This window comes from Pocillopora damicornis, chromosome 10, assembly GCF_964200805.1.
Source record: "Pocillopora damicornis chromosome 10, jaPocDami1.2, whole genome shotgun sequence".
Taxonomy (NCBI): Eukaryota; Metazoa; Cnidaria; class Anthozoa; order Scleractinia; family Pocilloporidae; genus Pocillopora; species Pocillopora damicornis.
The window spans coordinates 11,760,301-11,778,680 of record NC_142679.1 but is presented as its reverse complement, the minus strand read 5'-3'; the positions used below and the strand labels follow the sequence as shown (position 1 = coordinate 11,778,680).

The following is an 18,380-nucleotide window of genomic DNA, read 5'->3' as shown; positions in this document are numbered from 1 at the left end:
GCCACCATATTTTGAAACGTTCGATTTTTGGTCACATTTGCTGTTAAAATCGACGGTGACAACAGTCCCAACGATCAATAGGGAAGTATTTTTTAGGACTGTACACTAAAAACACCCGGCTGGTTTTTTCCTACATTTTTTTTGCTCCATTCTCAATCAAAGTTCACTTTATAAACCTCGAAAACGAAGAGCAAACACGCAAAAGAATACTCCACTTGAAAGAAACGGGCTTTAAAGTCTTGAAATTGACGATGATGACAGTCCCAAAGATAATTATGGAAATATTTCCTCTCGCCGCGTGAGCGATTTAAATACTTGTTTCTGAAGTTGATTTTCGCGCATCTACGTGGCTGCCACATGGGTGTATGTCACGCATATTTCGCAGCTGGTTTACCATGTTTTCAGTGAGGTTTTAAACATTTCATTTGATTTTACCCTTAAGACATACAATTATATCAACCCGGTAATTACTGTGAAAGATTTGTAACGGGTTTTGGAAAATTGAAAATTGTTTCACAACCGCATCTCCCTGATATCCTCAGTAATAGTTGTTATGATATGTCAGACATGATATGTCAGACATTTACAAAATTCTCGACAATGTCGCAACCTATGTCCTGATGAGTTTTTGGCATCTTAGATCACGCTCCCACAACTCTCCAACTTAAAATTAAAGAAGTTATTCACATTCAATGGGGGCAACCTACGCTTTATCAACATTTCTATCATGTTAATTTAAAACTTACCTTATAATTGCATACATTGTTCTGCTTCTATTGTTTGTTTTGTTCATATACTTTAAATTCAACTTTTTACTTTGTCTGGTGGCAGAAGAACTGTCGAAACATCAGTCGTCTATTTAATCAATCTTTCATTTACCCACGTAGTGTCTACTGAGCTGGAAAGCATGTTTCTTAAAGGATGTCGTTTCTTTTCTTAAATTCGTGACATATCTGCTGCTCTCCAGACCTTTTGACAACAAATCTCTAAGGAAACTCGGGTTATCGCTTCAATAGCGTCTAACTCATCCTGACAGGCAAGCCAGCTCTCTGTACCGATGAATCCTGTGTTCAACCAAAACCAAAAGTTGCCTTGGCGTGACGAATGCACAAGTCGAGAGGGAATGGGAAGGAGGTTTGCTGGCGTAAGACACAGCACTTTTTAAATATTTTTTGCCCTGTTTGTTAATGCTACACTTCACCATACATTCTAGACCATCCTATTATGTTTATTGTTTATAGGATCCATTAGAAGGTAAAGAAACTATGACGATTTATCCCGGCGTTTGTGGTTTTTCAAACAAACAGACGTGTAGTTGCATCTCATTAAGCGCATGGGGAAATAGGGAATTTAGGGAGCGAACATTTTGAAGTGAGCAAAATACAAAAGTAACATTTTCAAATAAAATGAAGGTTGGTATGACAGACGAAACAAAAACAGTGCTTGTCTATGACAGTCACCCAAACACGAAAAATCTACCTGCTTGTATACTGACGTGGTCAGAACAGCGTATTAATAAGATTTTCTATACGTTGAGAAAATTACATTGAAACACTGAATAGCCGGGAAGTGAGTTTTCTCGGTCGAGGATGAATTTTTTCAATATCATATTTTGCCTGCTCTGTTGCAACTCGATGTTTCAAACTCTGAGCGGGGTAAACAGCACATCTAAACAAGTCACATCCAACAAAACTCCCGATACTTCGACATCAAGCAAGTGCCACAACGTTCACTTCAACAATTACTATTCTGGACCAGCAAATTAGGACATCAAGGTACATCTTCTCAAAATAGAGAATCTACTTGTAAATTTAGAGAAGAAAATCGATGCTTTAACGGAGAACAAAACAACTCTGCCAGGTGAGTTTCTGTCAACTTTGTATGTACGTCTTACGACTCATCCATACTGAAATATATCATGCTAACTATGATTGTTCGATGTCTCTCCGCAGCCATGAAAAACTGTGCTGAGCTGTTCAAATCCGGCCAAAGAATCACAGGAGTTTACAAAATCGACCCCGATGGCTTCGGTGCGTTTGAGGTGTTTTGCGACCAAAAATCTTCCAGTGGGGGCTGGACAGTGTTCCAGAAGAGACTCGATGGCTCCTTTGATTTCGTCAATCGCAGCTGGGCGGATTGCAAACGTGGATTCGGAAACTTAAATGGTGAGTTTTGGCTCGGAATGGACAAGATACACCGCCTGACGAAAACAAAGAGTAGACTGCGAGTGGAGCTTGAAGACACACAAGGAAATACAGCTTATGCTGAATATGACATGTTCTCTGTTTCCAGCGAAAGAAACAAATACAGACTTGGCCTTGGGAAATATACCGGTGAGTGCTCATAATCTGTGGATTGGTCTATTTTAGAGAGAGTTGTTCTAAAAGACGCAACCGAATTCGAGCGTTTCTGCATGGGTCTACCTCCATTCATTTTACCCATCAGAGACTGGAAAACGCCGTGAAAGAATCAATTTCTATCCACTACAATTTTTTTCTTTCTGATCGTTCCCAAACTTCTTCCTGCAAGTTTTGATCCTATAGCCTCCCTTTGCTAATTACATGTGATTCCGTCTCATCCTATCATCAGAGAATGAAAAATGCTGAAAGGATCAATTTCTATCCATTGCAATTTCTATAGCCTTCCTTTGCTAATAATATGTGATTCCGTCTCAGCTGGAACTGCTGGTGATTCTTATAGCTATCATCGAAACATGGCATTCTCCACTAAAGATCGCGACAATGACAATGCGAACTCGTTCAACTGCGCCGCATCCTATAAAAGTGCTTGGTGGTACAACAACTGTCTCCGTGCCAACTTAAACGGCTACTATTACCACGGTTCGCAAGTCAAGTCTGGCTATCGTGGTATCAACTGGGGTAAATGGAAGGGTGCTTATTACTCAGCTAAGAGAGCTGAAATGAAGATCAGGCCCGTGGACTTTTAAGCTAGAAACATACACATACAAGGAATACACTACATCAGCTATAGTTTATCGGCTTCTCTGCATAGCCGAGAAACACGGAATAAAAAGCAAGGTAAATATGCTTTAATATTTGGATGGGTCTGACACAGAGTTATGGGTTTAATAAAAGAAAAAGAAGGGAGAGAAATACGTTTAGTTCATTTTCGTGTATCACTATTTGTTTTTCGATCGAAAGCTTGAAACTGACAAAATTTATTTGCAGCTCTAGCGATATCCAATTAAATGTCAGTAGTGATCATATTTATCTGGGATTAAATCGATTTTGGCACAAATTTATATAAATAAAAAAATATAATGATACACGAAAGTAAGTATATTTTTTAACGATCGAATACTTGAAACTGAAAAAATTTCTTTGCAACTTTAGCGATATTCAAATTACTTTTCAGTAGTGCTCATGTTTATCTGGGATTACATCGATTGCGGCAGGAATTTCTATGTTCTGTGATTGTTCTGGAACATGTGTCTTAAAAGAGTCCTCAGCAGTTTTTCTTGTCTTATTTTTTCAATATTTATATCGTCCTTCTGTTTTGCTATTACATCAGACAAGATATTTACCCCTGTAACTTATCTGACATAAACAAGGGAAATGATGATTCCTTTACCATCGACCCCTTCCCGAAAAGTTTTCAGTTTACCTGATAGATCTTCAGTCATAGAGTTGCCGGTGATATCTTGGATCTCTGATCCAAGCTCAGGGAAAAAATAATCTTTAATTACCTTACCTGAGTAGGACGATAATACGCTTTTCTTTCACGGCTCTGTTAAAAGCAAGAGCTTAAAGACCAAAAAGATCTTACATGATTTATTGGAATTTTTAAAAGAATCAGAAGAGCAAAAATAAATGATAGTGTTTTCCACGAAAATACGATACATGCAAAACCTCTGACTTGGGACTGTATTGGGACCTTGACCTGCGAGCTTAGCCCTGTTGATTTGTTCTAAAACGGCATAGCAATGGAGCTAATCTGACTGAAGTTTGAAGTTCTTGACCTCTATTGCCATTTAGTCTTAACCCAAACGTCCGTAGGAACACTCAAGACTAAAAGCAAGCCGTTCGTTTATTATTTCCTTCTTATTATGTCGCCAAATCAACATCGTCTCTCCAGGCGTCCGAAGTGGAGGCGCGGAAAACTGGGAATGAGAATTTCGAGCTTCTTTCAATAGGTTTGGCTCTGTCCCCAATATCGTGCTATTAAATTCTGCTCAGATATCTTGGGAGCAGTGTAAGGGCCGAAATTTTTAGCCTGATTACATGGAGTTATCAACATAATTCGAAGTGACGTCTGTCCCAATAGCTGAAATGATTTAGCTGGTTTTTCCCTCTTTTCACTTGATCCTTGATTAAAATACATCTGTATAGACCAGTTACAGACAAAGAGGAGACGTGCGTAAGAATGCTCAGTTGGAGAAAAAAGGGCTTTAAAGTCTTAAAATTGCCGATGACAACAACCCCAACGATCAATATGGAAATTTTTTTGTAGGATCGTAAACTAAAATCACCCAGGTGGTTTTTCCTTCCTTTTTGCTCCATTCTCAATCAAAGGACACCTTTTAGTCTTTGCAAACGAAGAGCAACTGGAAAGAAACGGGCTTCAAAGTCTTGAAATTGATGATGACAATAGTCCAAAACATATTTATAGAAATATTTTGTCGCGCCGCGTGAGTGATTTAAATTCTTGTTTCTGAAGTTGATTTTCGCGTATCTACGTGGCTGCCACATATTTGGCAGCTGGTTTAACATGTTTTCAGGAAGGTTTTAAACATTTCAATTGATTTGACCTTTAAAACATACCATTATACGACTCAAATCCGGTAATAATTGTAAACGATTTGTAACCAGTTTTGGTAAATTTTAAATTGTTTCATGACCGCACCTTTATCATACCCTCAGTAACAGTTGTTTTGATATGTCAGAAATAATCACTGCTTCAGCTTGTACTATTGTACAAGGGGTCGTAAATGTTGGTTTGAACTGCTCGTGGTGTTGCGTTTGTGTAACCTGCGGCGCAGCTCACGTTTTTTTCTTTGTTTATTTTTTATTCCTGTTGCGGCTTCGCAATTTGCCCAGGTGCTCCCCGGCTACGCTCACTAGTTATTAAGCCCTCTCACGTAAAATTGCTAACTTATTTCACCGAAAATCCCCAAAGAAACTCGAGTTAACGCTTCAATAGTGTGTAACTTATCTTTGACAGGCAATCCAGCTCTCTGTGTCCATGAAATCCTGTGTTCAACCTAGACCGGAAGTTTGCCTTGGCGTGTTCAATGCCCAAGTCGAGAGGGAATGGAAAGGAGGCTTGAAACCTCTCGCTTGGGTGCGAGCCGCTGTTGATGCTAGGATAAGACGCTTTGCAAACACTCTTAGCCCTGTTTGTAAATGCTACACCTCACCATACATTCTAGACCTTCCTATCATGTTTATCATTTTTATTTGCACAAATTATCTTACTTCGAACTTGCAAGTTTTTTAGAATCCGTTAGAAGTTAAAAAAAACTGCGACGATTTACCCTTTTGAGGTTCTTTAGACAAACAGACGTGTAGTTGCATCTCATTAAGCGCATGTGTAAGATTTCAATTTTTTGCGAACATTGCGTCATGAAGCTGCCGTGGATTAAAACTGGATTGATTCTCGAAGGCTGGGGAAAATTGTAATAACAAAACATTTTAGGGAGAAAAATATTTTGAAGTGTGCAAAACACAAAACTAACATTTTTAAATAAACTCACTCAACCATAGATAATCAACTTAGCCTGAAGCAAAAGTGGAAGTTGGTATGAAAGACGAAACAAAAGCAGTGCTTGTCTACGACAGTCACTCAAACACGAAAAATCTACCTGCTTGTATACTGACGTGGTCAAAAGAACGTATTTATAAGATTTCCTATAAGTTGAGCAAATTATATTCCGACAACAGCTGGGACGTAAGTTTTCTCGGTCGAGGATGAATTTTTTCAATATCATATTTTGTCTGCTCTGTTGCAGCTCGATCTTTCAAACACTGAGCGGGGTAAACAGCACATCAAAACAAGTCACATCCAACAAAACTCCCGATACTTCGACATCAAGCAAGTGCCACAACGTTCACTTCAACAATTACTATTCTGGGCCAGCAAATAAGGACATCAAGGTACATCTTCTCAAAATAGAGAATCAACTCGCAGATTTAGAGAAGAAAATCGATGCTTTGATGGAAAACAAAACAACTCCGCCAGGTGAGTTTTTGTCAATTTTGTATATACGTCTTAAAACTCATCCATGCTGCAATATTATCATGCTAACTATAGTTGTTGATGTCTCTCGACAGCTATGAAAAACTGCGCTGAGCTGTACAAATCCGGCGAAAGAATTACAGGAGTTTACACAATCGATCCCGATGGTTTGGGTGCGTTTGATGTGTTTTGCGACCAAAAATCTGTAGGTGGGGGGTGGACAGTATTCCAGAAGAGACTCGATGGCTCCGTTGATTTCAACAATCGCGGCTGGGCGGACTTCAGACGTGGATTCGGAAACTTAAATGGTGAGTTTTGGCTCGGACTGGACAAGGTACACCGCCTGACCAAAACAAAGAGTAGACTGCGAGTGGAACTCGAAGACACACAAGGAAAGATAGCTTACGCTGAATACGATATGTTCTCTGTTTCCAGCGAAAGAAATAAATACAGACTTGGCCTTGGGAAGTATACAGGTGAGTGCCTACAATCTGTGGTTGGTCTATTTTACCCTAAATATGGTTCCTAAAGATACAGCCGAATTAGAGCGATTCTTTCATTTTTATACAGACCAATAAGCCCAGCGTCACAGAAAAGGTTACTATAACTGTTATTTACTCCAGAACCCCCAAAACAGTAGATTCTTCGTTTTTGCTTGTTTGTTTTTGTTTGTTTGTTTGTTTTTTCTTTTTCAGAACTTATTGCATTCTCTTCTATCATCAGAGACTGAAAAACTCTGACATTCAATTTCTCTCCAAAGTAACACAATTTCTGGACTTTCTGATGGTTCCTAAACTCCCGTCTTTGAGGGGAGCCGCAAGTTTAGTGTTGTGCCTACTTTTGCTAACTGTCGGTGTTTTTGTCTCAGGAACTGCCGGGGATTCTTTGAGCTATCATAGGAACATGGCATTCACCACCAAAGATCGCGACAATGATAATTACTCGGGCAACTGTGCCGCATACTATAAAAGTGCTTGGTGGTACAACAACTGTGTTCGTGCCAACTTAAACGGCTACTATTACCACGGTTCGCACGTCGGGTCTGCCCGTCGTGGTATCAACTGGGATAAATGGAAGGGTGATAGTTACTCCGCTAAGAGAGCTGAAATGAAGATCAGGCCCGTGGACTTTTAAGCTAGAAACATACACAATCAAGGAATGCACTACATGAGCTATAGTTTATCAGCTTTTCTACATAGTTGAGTGACACAGAGTAAAAAGCAATGTAATGTGCTTTAATATTTGAATGGGTCTAACACAAAGTAATGGGTTTAATAAACTGAAAGAGAAAATACGTTTAGTTTATTTTCGTGTATCAATATTCATTTTGCGATCGACAGTTTGAAACAAAAATTATGAGCAACGTCAGTCATTTCTAATGAAATGTAGAGAATGATCAAGGTGATCTGGAATTGCGCTAATTTTAGTAAAAATTTCTTCGTTCTGTGATTGGTCTAGAATATGTAACTATGTAGAGTTCTCAAGAGGTTTATTATTATTACTATTTTGATGATATTTATACCTTTTTTCTGCTTTGCTATTTCGCCTGACAAAAATTTACCCTTGTAAGTTTATTTTAATAACGACGCCTCTCTCACCCTCCCCTTCCTCTTCCCCCCCCCCCCCCCAAAAAAAAAAGGTTTTCAGTTGTGCCAGATTGGTCATCAGTCACAGAGTTGTCTATAAGATCTTGGATCCCTGATTCAAGCATAAGGAAACTGAAAAGATCTATAAGTACCTTCCCTGAATAGGACGATCGATTCAAGACATTCTCTTTCAGGGTCCTGTTTAAGACAAGGGCTAAAAGACGGAACAGTAGATTGTCTCAATTGATTTATTTATTATTCTTATTAGAAGTTTCAAAATAATCAGTAGAATGAAAAAGAAAACAAACAAACAAGGAAAAGATTTTCAACGAAAATTCTGCAATTCAGCTTAGTTGCTTTTTCAAAACAGTTTTACAATAATTTTAATAGACTACTGTACTTATACAAGTGTCAACGAAACTAAAAATTAAGATTCTTAAGAGAAACCCAATAATTATGCTACTTCCGTCCAACTCGAGTCTCATGACTACTGCACTTTTTAACCTTCGCGTCAAGCAATCATCACTGTAGTTTTCACTAAGCACTCAAACCTCCATTAGTTAATCTTGTTATCTAAATAGATCATAATTTATTTTTAATTAATAGGCTGAGAACTTCACACCACCCCCAGACTTGCATTTTCGAGGATATGAATTTGTAAGCTGTTCCGTATATAAACCAAATAACCTGGGAAGATTACAGGAGTTTTGTCGCTGTCCCGTTTGCGGTTTCATCCCTTTTTGTGTTATCGTAGCGCTAAATGCGTCCCGTGGAAGATTTATTTGATAACTATATGGTGTTGCATGCCCTTCGTTCAAAAGCACTTCGGCACAATCCGTAAACTCGTTTTCGTGTGCTACTGTCAAAGCGCTTTTTCCGCGCTCGTTCACTTTATTTACATCCAGCCTGTTCCTTCTGAAAACTTTGGATATCATTTTAATAATATTTATATTGCCGGACATGCTTGCTAATATTAGATTCGTGTTTCCTTCAGTGTCTACGCTGCCCAACGCAAGGTCAACTTCGGGATAACTAAAAAACAACTTGACCATGTCTTCTCTTCCCATAAGACAAGCCCATGACAAGGCCGAACGGCTAAACTTGTCCAGTAATTTAATCTTGGCGCCGTAATTCAGTAGCATTTTAGCAGTCCTGCGGCGAAGCTTACTGTTTTCTAAGAACATTGCTCTAATTAGAGCAGTTTGTCCGTTCTCCAAATCTTTGCAGTTTACGTTGACACCCGCGTCTAACAACAAGCGAATTTGACGAAGTCTCCCTTGACTGACGGCTTCTAAAAGTATCCTTGGCCTTCTACTGACAACAGGAGGCCTTGCACAGTTGTTCTTGTCGAATTCAGTGTCTATCCACGCAACCTTTTGTTTAAGATCGGGAAATGGTTGCCTTTGGTGACCAACCGACGACGAAGGTGATGTCATAACTTACGCTTTCTCCGGCCTATTGAGACAAGCCCGCTATTTCTGTTGTTCGCCCGCTCGAAAAAAACTCAACTTCTTAGTTCAAATTGACAAACTGTGTAAGAGGTATGTTTGTTAATTGTTGTAGAGTTTCATAGCCTTGTTAGTGCTCGTTCAACTCACCTTTCATTAAAATTCACCAAATAATACCTTCTTCTATTGTCTCAAAGCCCTTTGTTGTGACATTAACGCCAATGGGATTTATTACACGGTAGGTCAGGCTTGACTGACCTTCTGATTTACCGATTGGACAGAAAGTTAATGCTCACACGATTCAGGGTCACGTACTGAAAGACTAATAAACACCTACTTTTAATAACTGAATGCGACCGTGCTTTGGATAAAAAACTTTTCATGTTATAGAATTGTTATTTGGAGGTTTGTCTCCAACTAAAAAACCGCCCAGCAGAAGACAAATTATTTTGTTACTACCTCTCGTCATTTGCATGTCTACACATTCGTTATGAAAAACGAAATTTTATTGACATTTATCAAAAATGCGAGGTGTAAATTAATGAACCACTTTACAGCGAGGACAAGAAACTTAGCACTTTGTTAGCAACCTCTAAAACCAGTAAGTGTTATTCTCTGTTCACAAACTTTTCACACGCACCAAAAAAACCGATACGAAGTATTCCTTGTTAGTTTTAAGGCATACATAGTCTTTTTTTCGCGCAAACACTGCTTCACAATGTACAAATCAAACTCAGTTTTACCTATATGCCAAGGAGGCACTTAAGAAAATTTTTACGCTGTTTCGTGATTGAGTTACACAGCTTCGTACACTCTTCATGGGTCAAGTAGTCTCCTCCAAATAGAGCCTTTTGAAGCAGAACTCGGTCACGTAAACGTGTAGGATAACACGAACGCATAAAAATTCGGTTCAGACTGTACTGAGCCAAAAGATTACAATTTCTTGGCTGAGCCTATCTTTTTCTCTCGGGAGGTTCTGATCCGATCGAACAAAACACTTAGGGATCATTCATTATTTAACGATTGTGTGGGGAGGGATAGGGGTCGGAGGATTTTTTTGGGACCACGTGATTTTCAGTGGGGACGGATCGCTAACAGAGTATAAAGCGGGTGGGAGGGGGGGGGGGGGCAACAGAAAATTGTCTGCTAATTTATCAGAATACTACAGGGCGTTATGGTAGGTAATCGAGATTATAACCAAAACACAGAAAACCAACATAACCAAAATCCTTCTACCCCGCCACACAAAAAAAATAATTAAAAATGATTTTTTTTATTGGAATTTTTTTATCAGCTTTTCTTCTGTTTCCTTTCCTTTTTGGCAACTTTTCTCAAAAACTACTCTGTAACAAGATAGGCTTACTGAGATGTTCAGGTATGAATGGACAAAATTCAGATTTAGTGTAAGGAATGAGAGGTTACTTGTCATGTGTTTACGTTATTAAAAACGTTACAATTTTTTTGCATATTATTAACCCGATATTACTCAGATTAATTACGAGGCCAATGTCTATCCACTTTGACTGAAAAAGCGTTAGTCAAGCAAGAATTTATCAAACGGTCCAACTATATCTCGTCCATATCTTACAGAGGATAGTGCTAAAAGCGCGCTCTGTGTGGCTGCTCAAACTCAGAATATCCTTTGATATCACCTTCTGGCAATGCGCACGGGATCTGCGCTCGAATTTATTGTAATCTTTGCAGGAATAACTGAGTTAAAATCATCTTTTTGTGTAGTATTATCTCATTGTTTTAGTATATGTTAAACTTCGCGGCGAGTTTAATATCCACCGCTATCCTCTGACACTAAGGTGAGTACATTATATTGATTCCTGTTATTTTTACTTTAGGCGTTATCTATCATCTCTGTCTCCAGCACAACAAAAGAAAATTCACAGGCGCACGGGAGAAATTGAAAGCCGGAGAAATAACGTTATTGTAATAGTTACATATGTACTGAAATAAGTACATATCTTCTATGGAACATTTTTCAATAAGTGGATGTCTCAGCCGTTAGCTTCAACTGAGTTTCACTTGTTAACACAATTAAGAACGACCAATAGCCTCCGTTTTAAAATTGATTCATCTCTTCAAAATCAGAGCAAATACTTTTTAAATAGTTTTAATAGTTTTACTGAAAACAAAAATTCAGTACGAATACCGGTGAATTAGAGGAAAATATTAAGTGCTTTTATCTACTTTGTTTCTTTTCGGACTTTTGGCTGTGGCTCAAGGGTAACACTTAGGTATTATTTTGTTTTACAGGTATCATTCCAGTACAAGTTATTTCATTTGTCCGTTTTGTCTGAGTGTCAGTTAACCTATTATCTCACCTGGTTGTCATGGTTACCTCGTTTAGTAAGATTGTCTTAACAGTGGCTTCCTGGATATCAGGGTGTCGCGGGAAAAGTTTGACGTGACTAAAGGCATCTTATCTACTAAGATGTGAGCATGCGCAAGGAATATTGCTTAGTTTCACTTATATTGATGGTCGGAAGCCTCTCTAAAAAGACCAATGATGCAGTGAAAAAAAAAATGATAAAATCTTCTTCCTCGTCTCTTATAAAGATAGCCATTTCATCTATCAATTACGAAATTATTGATGGTTATCTTGTTATTTAATGTGCTTACTCACCGTATACGTTATTCATCAAGCTGAGCGACAGTTTAGAGGAAAAAAATGCGATTGACCTACATTTTGGCATTACAAGAGTTTGCAGACCCTGGTTTGGATGTCTTAGCTGGGATTTAACACACTTATACGAGGGGGGCTCATCACAGAGTTTGTCCCTGTTCGCCTTATAGGATTATACAAGACAAAAAGAATACCAGGGAAAAATTTTCTCTATGGTTCGAGGGCTTGCGGAAATACCTCTAAAAACAGTGAACCGTAATTTATCTCGAGCTGCAATTGACTATCACAAACATTACGTCATAAGATATTGCTCACAGAGTTTGTTCAGTTCAAACACTTTCAGATGAAATTCTAACTATAATTCGAACAACTCTCATTCAACACACGCCCTGTATAAATTGTCTTTCCTCTGGTCAACCTGTTCCTACTTTCGAGAAAAAAGGAAATTTGCTTAATTTCCATGACACGATAGTTATTTGTATTTTCACTTATTTTTATCTTGTTATTCCCTTCAGGTACTAAATTCACGCAGTTCATTGTTATGAGCATTAAAGAAGTGAGTGCAAATCACACAATAGGCTTTTGTCTTACATAAAGGTGAATTAGTGTCTTCAATGCTAATTCGCTATGAAAATATTGGACAAGCTAACATTACTTTCAGACTCTATTGTCACCATGGTTGACCATGACGCGAAAGCGAATTTTAATTCATTCTCTAAAGATTTAATGCAAAGGAAGTAAGTCTCTAAGGAGTATGTCCGATTAACCCCTTCGTTGAAAACAAATTGAGCAAATATGAATTGTATTTGCTTGTTTTGCTAACGGTTTCTATAGCGCTGCAATACAGCACGACAAGAAATCAAACGTAACCTCACCATGTTGCTGGAAGCAGTTTCAAGAGGTAGGCTGTACCAAGTCAAATTCTTACTTGAATCATTTACTGAGGACGTGAACAAAGTGGATGAAAATCGTCAAACTGCGCTGATGAAAGCAATTTTTCTTCCCGACACAATGCACCGCACGCGTTACAAAATCGTGAAGATTCTACTCGACCACAAAGCGCGAGTCAACTTTGTAGACAGAGAAGGAAGAACGGCGTTGATGTGGGCTTGTATTCGCGGACAGGAAAACGTGGTCAGAAAGATCCTCGATGCTTCAATTTTAGATCTGGATTTGAACAGAGGAGACAAGTACGGCAACACAGCATTGTTCTACGCCGCAGCGAGTGGTCAAGTGAATACCGTCCAAAGACTTGTGACAGCGTTAAAACGATTTGGACTGGATATCGATAAAAAGAACGCGCAGGGAATGACACCGATATTGGAGGCCACTAAACGTGGGCATGATGAATGCGCACAAGTGCTGATGACCGAAGGTAAAGCTTCTCTAACAATTAGAGACCCTGAAACGTTTCTAAACACCAAAGAATGGGCTGAAAAGCGTTCTTTGACGAACTTATCGGTACAGAACGTTGAAAACGATCCGGAGCTCGACGATCAGATCTCATCGGCCTCAGATTTGGAAAATAAGAACACTCAGAGAAACCTTGCTAATGAGAGCGGTAACGCTAATGAACAAGCAGCATCTTCGCCGCAACAAAGACGAGGCTCAGTGTCGGATAAAAAGATGAAAGGGCCAACGGACACGCTTCCTTCGTCACGGCAGGGCCGAAGTACACCACTGATGGCAGAAAATAAAAAAGAGGGATCCGTTTCCCCAAGGAGTTCCACCACAACTGTATCTTTAACTAGAAGAAAAAGTGAACTCTTTGAAAAGACTAAAATTGGTGCGGCTGCCATTACGGCAAAATCAGAAATGTGTCGGCTTCTAAGCTTGTATGGTATTCAACACTCTGAGTCGTACAGGCAGAGTTTCGACCCGATACTTCTACCTCCGAGTGGATACTGGCCAGATCCACTGGCTCATCTCAGAGACAATACTTCATCCGTAGCGGATGACGATTTAGAGTCGAATTTTTTAGATGTCTTCAGACCACGCGGATCAGGTCGTCGAAGATCTTCGGCTTTTCCCGGAGCTCCTGACATGGGTCGTCGTGGGAGCAGTGTCGCCGGTCGAAGAGGGTCGATGATGCCCAACGGATCCGGTATGGGAATGGGAAAGAGAGGTTCTATTGCTCCGTCATTGATGTCGATAGGGGGAGGTAAAAACTTTCTGGAGGCTCCAGGACTTCTAACGTCGCGAAGAACGACGCTATCTGCAAACAATACAAGGGGGACGACATCACTCAGCCCTTTCGACAGAAGGGGCTCACTTATGCCGAGAGGAAGTGAACAGACGAGACCGACGCTCCCTCGCCGGATAACTACGCACATAGCGGTTGGATTAGGACACATATAGGAGAGCTAGAACTGATTTGAAAAAAATAGTCCTTGAAAGAACTGCGAATGATCAACAAAAATTAAAATCGATGTTAACTATTCAGTGATGTCCTCTCAAGAAAAAAAATCCGAGTTAATCAAGTCACGTTTTTTTTAACCGAATGGCTTATTTCCACTGTGTTGTTCAGGAATTACTCATGTGGATCGCAGTTTCCATTAAAAATTGTACAGTAATCCTGAAAAGATTATTGCTTTTGTTAAAACATTCTACTTAAGCTTGTCACCTACTAATTGACTAAAAGTGTGCTTTGCTCTTTCATTTTATGAGCGGGTGGACAACACTAAGATTCTTTGAATGCAGTCCCTTTTTTCGGCGAAATCTGTTGCGCAAGTCAAAAAGAAAAACGAAAAAAATTATTGTCAGCGCCCTGAGCAAGAACTCTGGAAGAGATGCACACCTACTTTTCGTGCACTTCACTATAGTTCCGCGCGGCGTATTAACATCCTTTTTTTCCACATGAGTTCGCGCGACGAACTTCGCCCGAAAGGGAGGGAATGCTTGTAATCCAACCCACAGAGTTCAGATTCACGGCTCTGAAAACTTGCGACAACGAAAATGTAAAATAATATCTCGATTAAACGAAAAAAACAAACAAACAAACCAAAAAATTTTAAAGATCAATAGTTCGTTTATTCCAAACACACAATTATTTTTAAAGTGCATTGTTTAACAGCCATCTTTTACAAAGAAAAAATAAATCCTTTCCTCAAATTACCAAACAGCAAACGAAACCATCCGTGAAAACTTTATCCAGATTTTTTACTAAGATTAATAAACATTCACCTCCAAGAAGACACAATAAGGAAACAACAATAACGTGAAAAACATATCAAATACGCCCAGGGAATGTGCCACTTTCCATTTGATCATCCCAGTTTTCTACCTGCAAAAATTACATAACTTAAATCAATATTACTCCTTGAAACATAACAAAAGGTTTCAAAGATTGTTATCAAAGGGAATGTTGGGTCATTTTTTGCCAGTTGTTGCTGTTAGCCTTTCAGAAGCTTCAAAACCCCTCTGGAGAGTCAACTTAAAAATATGTCTCCCCCCCTGAAAAAGCAACAAAGCACTATATACACAACATGTAATTGAAGGCAGTTAGAGAAAAAGGACTCTCATTAATTTTTGATCCCAGCATAGATTTCTTCTGTAATGTTAGAACCATAACTTATTTCCAAATTTTATTTTGGGCTACACTAACAGAACAACCAAGATAGCTATGAAATAAAATTGATTTTACTCAATTGAATTTGAACCCCCAAGTACATGTACCTAGAGGATTAGAAAATGTGTCAAGGTGAAAATTTGCTTGTTTACATTGGAACACTTATCTTTGGTGCCGATTTTTAATTCAGCTTAGTTGAATTTTGCTCCCTTTATCTATGATGATGGTTTGGAATGTAAAATAAAATAATCTTAATAAAAAGGGGTTTTATAATGTTTTATTCCAAATAAAATAATCAATTTTAAAGCTGCATTACTTTTGAGTTTGAGGGTTTCATACCCTTTATCAGGAACAAATTTCAAGGAATTTGCAGGACTTTTCCAGGACTCAAGATTTTTTCTCCAGGATTCCAAATTTCACCTTAAATCCTTTCATTCCCAAGATTTCAAAATCATTTCTCCTTACAGTCTACATACATTTCTTACAACATAAATTCTGAAAACATTATTGCTTGAGTCAAGCAGATTTCTAGGACTTTCCAGGACCTGTAGTCTTTTCCCGTGACTTTTCCATCCAGGAAAATGTCAAAATAAATTCCAGGACTTTCCAGGACCCATCTGAACCCTGGTTTAAATTCAGCTTGATGAACTAACAAGTAAAAAGCATGGCACCTGTACATGGTTCAGTTAGGAATGCATATGTAATTAGAACAGATTACACACATTTGATGAGCATGTATAGCAGTAGATGCACAACCTACACCTGTGAAGCATGGTCCAATAATCTATCATCATTGACTGCAATGCATGCTTTTTATTAAAAGTCTTGAAAAGGCAACAACTTCAAGTCAATAACTTGAGCTTCCTAACTCACCCAGGGACCAGGGCATAAGGATTTGTAAGTCTTGAAAAAAAACTGACATCTGCTTTCTTCCTCTCCAAACTTCTTTATGCATCGATGATAGTCCACATAGTTCTGCCAGCAGTTCTTTGTCTGGTTGGTGTAAGGGAATCTTGCATCAAAGGGAGCCGTCTCCAATTTAAAAGTCTTAGGGTCAAAGTGTTGTTCAACATTTTCTGCCATCATCTAAGCTGTACCCTTCAAATAAATTTCATTTCAAGATTGAAGTTACAATTTTGCTTGGAAAAAGTGACAAGGCTATAGTGATATATGTTAAACAGACAGCACTTTTCAATTAAAAAGAGATTTATGTCATTTGCAATACCACACTCATTTAAAAATCCTACTAAATGCACTACTGACATGCATTTTCCAACACACTGTCAGAATAATTTTTAACAAAAAGCTGCTTTCTGCACAAAGTAATATTTGTAAGTGATATGAATCATGAAATGATGACAACATAGGAGAAGTATAGGAATATCTGCTCTCTAACATACATGAATATTGCAGCGCCCAGTTGTTCACGCCACTGAAGCTTGTCTTAGATAGTACAAAGCAACTAGAAACATTTATTCTCCCCCTGAATGCATACAAAATCTGCACAAGCTATTCCTCCTTCCCTAACAAGCATCTTGTTAGGTTTTCCTGCATAATTCACAGGCAGTCCTGGATGAAGGAGAAGCACCGCAACAGGAAATTTTCCAGCAGGACCTCAGTATACCAAATGTTATGCCCTGTCTTACCATAAAACTTTAGCATCTCATACAGAAAAAGGTAAATGTCCAAATGGATGCCTTCTTAGCCATTATCAGATAGAGAGAACTCACAAGGTCATGTAAAAATAGCCTTGAGTTTAACTAACAGGCCATTAACTAAGTGGCTACACGTTCCCAGTGTATCAAATATATAAAATTACGCCAACAAAGACTAACAAAGGGTTGTTAATTGTGGTATTCCCATAGCTAGGACATAGTTGTCTTTTACTATATTTAACCTTTGAAAGTCTAAGCTGACACTTCAGTACTAACTGAATTTGAGGAGGCTTTCCTTGATACAAACTTCCCCTGCCATCCTTTTTATTAACCCTTCAACTCCCAGAAGTGATTAAAATGTAACTTCTCCCTATAATAACCATACATTATCCAACAAACAGGTACTGAGAATACTTAAACTTGTACAATAGAAGTTGTCTTGATCTAACACCAAATTCTTGTAACCAATTCAAATGGTAATGTGTAGCAGCTAAAAACAGATCTTAGGAGTTTTTAGGGTTAAAATACCTGTGCTCAACTACAATATAAACTTGACCCTCTGGTGACTTGACATGTAAGAGAAGGTTCAACAATGTCTTTAACTAGTATGACACTTATCCAAAGCTTACTAAGATAATCAACATAATGACATCCAATACTGTCAAGTCACGCTAACTCTTCCACCTTGTTTTCACCATGACATTTGACTGCTTTTCCTAATAACCTTATCGATAGATTATACCTAGATGTATGAATAATTTAACTAGAAAGAAAAACATTTTATCTCAATTAGTCTATTTTGAAGAGTTACCATGCCTTTCCCAATATTAACTGGCATGACTGGTGTGGAGTTAACATTACAAGCGTCATCGAAACTTCGTGACACACTGTTTTAATCAAATGAAAGTGATGTGAATTAAGGTTCGATAAGTGTAATACTTAAGTACTATAGGTTCTATTTTGTTTAAATTTTTTCAGCTATATTTTTGCGCTACTGTAAAATATTGCAGTCATGCAATCGAGCAATTTACAACCTCAAACAAACAACGCTCCATAGAACCTCCAAAAACTGGATCATACGACCACACAACTGACAAAACGCTGCTTAATTAATTCACGACCGATTAATTTTACTTACCTTTCCCAAAAAGCAAAGATTATTTATGTAAAAAGAAGTACAATCACAAGCCGGGTCCTCTTTTCCCTTCCACTACCGCAATCAAAGATGGCGGATTAGTCCTCTGTAATTGCCTCAATTATTGTTGTACCCTCTGGGATAATTTTACCCATAAT

At 38.5% G+C, this 18,380-nt stretch overlaps 5 protein-coding genes across 5 annotated transcripts; 3 read left to right on the top strand and 2 right to left on the bottom strand.

Annotated features, from left to right (window-relative positions):
* Positions 1 to 2,167: 2,167 nt before the first annotated feature.
* Positions 2,168 to 2,949, top strand: LOC149038926 (angiopoietin-related protein 7-like). Its single transcript, XM_089184256.1, has 2 exons — positions 2,168 to 2,333; positions 2,676 to 2,949. The coding sequence occupies exons 1-2, from the start codon at positions 2,183 to 2,185 to the stop codon at positions 2,945 to 2,947; spliced, it is 423 nt and encodes a 140-aa protein (XP_089040382.1). The 5' UTR covers positions 2,168 to 2,182; the 3' UTR covers positions 2,948 to 2,949.
* Positions 2,950 to 5,876: 2,927 nt separating this feature from the next.
* On the top strand, positions 5,877 to 7,489 carry LOC149038925 (angiopoietin-related protein 7-like). The gene is made up of 3 exons (XM_089184257.1): positions 5,877 to 6,198; positions 6,291 to 6,671; positions 7,064 to 7,489. Exons 1-3 carry the CDS (start codon positions 5,928 to 5,930, stop codon positions 7,327 to 7,329), a joined length of 918 nt encoding a protein of 305 aa, XP_089040383.1. The 5' UTR covers positions 5,877 to 5,927; the 3' UTR covers positions 7,330 to 7,489.
* A 528-nt stretch (positions 7,490 to 8,017) lies between these two features.
* Positions 8,018 to 9,565, bottom strand: LOC113678476 (ankyrin repeat domain-containing protein 63). The gene has a single exon (XM_027195359.2). It carries the CDS (start codon positions 9,215 to 9,217, stop codon positions 8,381 to 8,383), a length of 837 nt encoding a protein of 278 aa, XP_027051160.2. The 5' UTR covers positions 9,218 to 9,565; the 3' UTR covers positions 8,018 to 8,380.
* Positions 9,566 to 12,176: 2,611 nt separating this feature from the next.
* LOC113678479 (uncharacterized) lies at positions 12,177 to 14,446 on the top strand. Its single transcript, XM_027195363.2, has one exon. It carries the CDS (start codon positions 12,741 to 12,743, stop codon positions 14,220 to 14,222), a length of 1,482 nt encoding a protein of 493 aa, XP_027051164.2. The 5' UTR covers positions 12,177 to 12,740; the 3' UTR covers positions 14,223 to 14,446.
* Positions 14,447 to 14,872: 426 nt separating this feature from the next.
* Positions 14,873 to 18,370, bottom strand: LOC113678480 (uncharacterized). The gene is made up of 3 exons (XM_027195364.2): positions 18,226 to 18,370; positions 16,306 to 16,530; positions 14,873 to 15,147 (listed from the first exon to the last, which is right to left on the bottom strand). Exons 2-3 carry the CDS (start codon positions 16,516 to 16,518, stop codon positions 15,094 to 15,096), a joined length of 267 nt encoding a protein of 88 aa, XP_027051165.2. The 5' UTR covers positions 16,519 to 16,530; positions 18,226 to 18,370; the 3' UTR covers positions 14,873 to 15,093.
* Positions 18,371 to 18,380: the final 10 nt, after the last annotated feature.

Bases quoted from the DNA above. Each gene is read 5' to 3' on its own strand.
- LOC149038926 (XM_089184256.1), top strand. From the start codon at position 2,183: ATGGACAAGATACACCGCCTGACGAAAACAAAGAGTAGACTGCGAGTG. The intron at 2,334-2,675 runs GTGAGTGCTCAT...ATTCCGTCTCAG, and splicing joins TGGCCTTGGGAAATATACCG to CTGGAACTGCTGGTGATTCT.
- LOC149038925 (XM_089184257.1), top strand. From the start codon at position 5,928: ATGAATTTTTTCAATATCATATTTTGTCTGCTCTGTTGCAGCTCGATC. The intron at 6,199-6,290 runs GTGAGTTTTTGT...GTCTCTCGACAG, and splicing joins AAACAAAACAACTCCGCCAG to CTATGAAAAACTGCGCTGAG. The intron at 6,672-7,063 runs GTGAGTGCCTAC...TTTTTGTCTCAG, and splicing joins TGGCCTTGGGAAGTATACAG to GAACTGCCGGGGATTCTTTG.
- LOC113678476 (XM_027195359.2), bottom strand. From the start codon at position 9,217: ATGACATCACCTTCGTCGTCGGTTGGTCACCAAAGGCAACCATTTCCC.
- LOC113678479 (XM_027195363.2), top strand. From the start codon at position 12,741: ATGTTGCTGGAAGCAGTTTCAAGAGGTAGGCTGTACCAAGTCAAATTC.
- LOC113678480 (XM_027195364.2), bottom strand. From the start codon at position 16,518: ATGATGGCAGAAAATGTTGAACAACACTTTGACCCTAAGACTTTTAAA. The intron at 15,148-16,305 runs GTGAGTTAGGAA...TAATTTTTGCAG, and splicing joins CCTTATGCCCTGGTCCCTGG to GTAGAAAACTGGGATGATCA.